Source organism: Frankliniella occidentalis, unplaced genomic scaffold (assembly GCF_000697945.3).
Source record: "Frankliniella occidentalis isolate FOCC.00 unplaced genomic scaffold, Focc_3.1 Scaffold203, whole genome shotgun sequence".
NCBI lineage: Eukaryota > Metazoa > Arthropoda > Insecta > Thysanoptera > Thripidae > Frankliniella > Frankliniella occidentalis.
This window is the reverse complement of record NW_026267329.1, coordinates 374,073-379,405: the sequence shown is the minus strand read 5'-3', so window position 1 is coordinate 379,405 and position 5,333 is coordinate 374,073. Positions and strand designations below refer to the sequence as shown.

General features: G+C 46.9%; 1 protein-coding gene across 1 annotated transcript in view; it reads left to right on the top strand.

Moving 5' to 3' along the window:
- The window catches only part of LOC113214914 (uncharacterized), a 78,657-nt gene that overhangs the window by 4,941 nt on the left and 68,383 nt on the right, over positions 1–5,333 (top strand). The window contains exon 3 of the mRNA XM_052272379.1: positions 4,593–4,802. Coding sequence (XP_052128339.1) covers positions 4,593–4,802 — 210 coding nt within the window. The remainder of the gene's footprint in view (positions 1–4,592; positions 4,803–5,333) is intronic.

Sequence of the window (5,333 nt, the reverse complement as noted above, 5' to 3'; positions counted from 1 at the left end):
CTCAGACCCACTCAGGGGTGGTTGCCAGGATTTGCACCAACCGTTTCGTTGACCAGAAGTTACAACAATAATACCCTGAAAATTTCAAACCTCTAGCTCACGTCCTTCTTGGGAAACGGACAGACAGACAGACAGACAGACAGACAGACACAGAGGCGATGGCATAAGCCCGCTTATATAGCTTTTAAGCAAAAGAGCGGGCTAAAAAGAGGGCCTATGATCTAGCCCTCTCCCTTATATAGGGTATTCCGCTACAACAATCGGAACCTAAAGAAGAAAAGCGCCCATTCTGTTTCCTCCTGAACGCTGATTGGGCAAAGATGGCGTGGCTGTGGCGGTCAGCCATGAGCGCGCAGAGGGAAACAGATCGAGCAGTCATACTTTTCTTCATTAGGTTCCGGTTGGCTTGCAGCGGAATACCCTATAGTGTATTTCGACTAACGGAGGAAGAAGAATAGCGGGTAGAACATAAAGGACCCTGATTGGCCGAACGCCTACCCCCACTACCGGCGTGACGTAGAGGCGGGAAGCGCTCGGCCAATCGGTAACGTTTATGTTCTACCCGCTGTTCTTCTTCCTCCGTTAGTCGAAATACACTATTGTAAAATGTTTAACATGCAACCTGGCAACCTAGGGTCGTGGAGGTTGATGAGAGGGGAACACTCCACTTCACTGACCGAAATGTTACATGCTGTTCATAGCACACGATAACTCTAGCACAAATTAAGCTAGCGATCTGAACATATCTGGGTCGTTTTGTACCATGAAAGGCGTCCAATAGACCATTTCAGTATCAGTGGCAAGAAGAAGAAACGAATAGCTGAAACAGGACACAGTAAGGCGAGGGGCGAAGACGGACGGAGGGTGGAGGGCAATAAGAATACAGTTCTTTTACGGTTTGTTATTCTTTTCTTCTTATTATTACCTTATATGGCGTGGTCTATTTAAGGGAATGCTAAATGAAACAAGCAGGCCTGCCCTTCCGCCAAACGGAGTTCCCAGCTCCGCTTCGCTCCGCCGGCAACTCCGTTCGGCAGGGGCCGGGCCTACTTGGCCTGCCGGCGGCGATGGTCGGGCCTGCGGCCCGACCATTTCAGCCTCGCGGTTTGCTGAAGAACATACTCGAAGATGTAGCGGGCCTTCAGCTCGCTAAAACCCGTCGTCTTTAAGACTTGCTCTGTTGACATAAGAAAGCGATGATGTAACGGTGAAGCACCGTGACTACAACCCACCCTTCTACTTAGAAAACGTTTTTTTGGTGAGGGGTACAGTTTCTTTCGTATTTTGCGATTTTAGGCCTTCTTCTACAACTTACTGTTCACCGCAGCAATTTTTAGTTATTTTCGTCAAAAAAGACCCTCCGGCGCCCAAACGGTTAGATAGAGCCAAACGGACGAACTTCTTGCCCAAAGGGCTCTACTTTGACGAGTTACCCCTTAGAAGAACATAAAAAATTATAAATTTTTGAGGGGATTTCTGAACCTTGGATGCCCCTATCCACACCCTTAGGGTTGGTTGGCAGGATTTGCCGTAGGCGTTTCGTTCTCTAGGAGTGAACCTCAAGACACCCTCAAAATTTCAAGTCTCTAGCACGTCTTCCTCTAGTGGAACAGACACAGACAGACACAAACGAGGTCGTTTGCATAAGCCCGTTGGATAGCTTTTTCAAAGCAGAAGGGCTGGCTAAAAATGATCTTTACAAGAAATTCAAAAACAACGGGTCGCCACAACTGCTTTTTGTTTTAAAACTTTTTTAACGTTATTAAAAGATTATTCATGAGAGTAGGTTTTCATGAGGGAAATTCGTATCGTTTAGACCAGGGGTCGCAAACTCGTGTCTCGCTGCGAGCCGCGAGCGGCGAGCGGCGCATCTCACCACCAAAGCCTTGCTGGTCGCGCGCTTTTGCTTAATAAAATGTGAAGGGGCGCGTTTCTCAGTAGAAATCAAAGTAGAGTGCGAGCGGCCTTTTGTGTCTGTATTCACGGTAACTCGAGTACGGATTGAACCGCAAGGGGAAAATCACTTTGGTTCGTAGCGTACGGGCTATTTCGTGGTATTTATCCTGCCATTTCGGCTATCTCTCCTGCCATTTCGGTTTATTCTTGCCTATTTCGGGTTATTTCAGGGTATTTCGCGGTATTTCAGGGTATTTCAGAGTATTTCCGGGGTCTTTCGCGACTATTTCACCGACTATTTCGCGTCTATTCCGCCTTTATTTTGGACTATTTACGGGGAAGGTGTACGAACTATTTCGCTAGTGAATTCCCCCTCGGATTGAACTAGCGACCTGAAACCCTCAGGGTTGTTTTGAGTCATTAAAATACAGATCACGTCAGCATTCTAGCTCAAAAATTGACCTGTCAAAAATTCTAAGGCAAGCAGCCCAAAACATATCTTTTAGTAATATATATTCTCTGTATCTTTTAGAAGTAACTCGGAAAAGTAAATTTCGAAGGACCAAATTTCATCCGTCTGGCTATATCTCGAACCGTTTGGCCGCCAGACGGAGTATCCCACACGAAAATGACCCCAAAACCGATTAATGTTCTTTCTCAGGTATTTGATAGTCTCCTTTGGGGTACATCGTCAAAATGAAACACACTGTGGACCAAAATTTGTGACATATGACTTCTGGGGCCGATGGGTTCTAAATAACTCTGCCTTTGGGCCGATTCAGGGGTTAAGTGTCAGCGCCGCAGGCCTAGGTAGATGTATGCCAGACGCGTCTCGCGAGATATTGCGAAGCCTGTTACGCGAGACGTGGTGCGGCGGGCTGGGTGTCCCGGCCAAGTTAAATTGCCTATTTACTGGCTGCAGTGGCTGCAGGCGCGGGGCGGATGGCGGAGCTCCCCCAGCGCCCGCCGCGCCTCCAGCCCCTGTAGCTAGTGCAAAGGCAACCCAACGTTCTGGCATGGCTAAGCCTGGACACCCGGCACACCTTCCTAGTAGACCGGGAGAGGGCACAAACTTAACTAGGCATTGTTATAGACAAAGAGGCTGATCCCTGGTCGCGGAAGCGATGTGCGTTTGCGTTGTTTTGTGATTTTGTTATGTTGGCAATTACTTATCATGGATAAGTTATTTTCAACTTCTCTCCTCCTTAGCTTTTTTTTGTACCCATTTTGCCCATTTCCTCGACGCCGCTCCTCGCGCGTACGAAAGATACCTCAGTTCAATCATGCCGTTCTCATGCGCAGGCTTGCCAACGCACAGACTGCAACATAAGGCGTTTTAGAAGCTAGCGCTCATTTTAACCTTGACGTCAGTTATCTTTCCAACGGTAATAATTGCTCCAGAATTAGTTTCGCAGCAATTTTTTGTACTCATCAGAAAAACATATCTTTGACTCACATTAACCCTATAAACTTTACCATTGGGAAGGTTGGATCCCCATAAGTTGGGCCGTGATCTCCCAAACTCATGGGGGCTACTCGACTCGATTGTTAAGGCTTCGCCTCTTATTTTTATTCAGATTCTTTATTTCTAATTGCTTTAAGGCTCAGCCATTTAAACAGTATCCCGCCGTTATTTAAATTAACAAAAACGACCGAAAACCACGGAAATGAACGAGAATCACGACGGGAAACAATGGGAATCATGGATTCCGGGAATCACTTGAATTCGAAGTTATTGCCCCCTCGTTCGCCAGTATGAATAACTTAGTAACCATGAATGAAAATTTTCCTAAGCTTTTAGTGTGTACACTTTTGCGTAGCTATTCACCCCTCGACATCAGCTGTAGACCACTACCGTGGCCCCAAAGTGAATTCATTCATTCATAGCCTACATGGAGACATGAGAGTACTGCTTCATGGAAAGAAACGTCCCTGCTGGTGTACGTGGCAGAACATTTTGCCAGTTTTCTGGGCGATGCGACCACTTATCATGACGCGGAGGGTATCGTTCCTTCAAGTGGTGTCTTTTCTAGGACCCTTCAAAATTAGAACTTCCTCCGACCAGTCGAAGTTCAGAAAACACCGTGAAACGGCGCTACAGCGCTGATTCGTCCACCTGCTACCGCGGTCAGGGTGGCGGAGCGTAGCTGCGAAATTTTAAAATCACCATAAAAACGGTGGAAATGTGAAAAAAGTGCACATCGTGGAATGAAGGCCCTCCGTATATGATGAGACGAATCGTCCTCTGGGCCTTTACACGCTGTCGCTTGATCACAAACGGGATTTTGGACTTTCCGCGGCGACGCTTCGCCACCCCGACCGCGGCAGCAGGTGGCCGAATCAGTACTGCAGCGCAGTTCCTAAGCGTGTTACAAACTATGGCTGGTCGGAGGAATTTCCAATTTTGAAGGGTCATAGAAAAGACATCTCTCGAGTGGAGGAGACCCTCCGCGCCATTATAAGTAGCCGCGTTGCATAGAAATCTGGTAAAATGTTCAGCCATGTACAGCAGCAGGGGCTTTTCGTTGCCTCTCCATATAGCACTACTCTCACAATGGAGACACGTGTTGTAACGTAATTTCTCTCTCAGTATGTAAGAACAATATCTCTGCCAAAAGAATTCTAACTCTACTCCCGGTATGCGTGAAGCGTTTTCAGATCACATTTAATAATGTGGTCTTTTCGGATTTTTCTAGTGTGCGGACCTCTACAGCTGCCAGCCGCCTGATGAGCGGCTGGTTGTTCCAGAGGACGTTGTGCTCGTGTTTGGAAACACTGGCGCGGGTAAATCAACATTGACCAAGCTGCTCACGCACGAAGACGCTGACATGGAGTCGTTGTACGTCGACAATCAATATCTGATCAAGGGTGACCGCATTGGCAGTACCATAGCATCTGTCACGAGGGTAAAGTACACTTCAGCGTTATACTTTTCCGGCTAACATCAGTATGATTAATTTTGAAATGTCATTGGTGTCAAACCCATCCCTCATTAAACGGTCCCTGCAGGACCAAGTGATCGCACTGTCGGTTAAGGGGGCAGACCTGTGAAATGTAAGGGTTTGCAAGAATCGTCAGTACATAAAAAGAACACGCCGCATCGATTTAGGATTAAAGGTGCATTAAGAGCATGGATGGACGCTAATTTTGCCGTTGGCGCCAGTGCGCGCACTCTCCAGGACCATGCCGATCTTCGCATTTAACTAGACGATGAAGTCCTTCTCGGTGTGCACGATTGTAGCGCAACGGATGGGTCTGCGACGGTCAAAACAATTGCTAGTTACTCTTAAAAGATGCCGATAGTGGTTGACCTGGGGATTTTTCAAATTTCGAAATGGGAGTATTTGAAAAAATCAAAATGGACAAAACAAACTTTCAATTTTTTTCGTATTTCAGCTATATATTTTTTTCGAGGCTTCTTCCATCTAAATTACAAA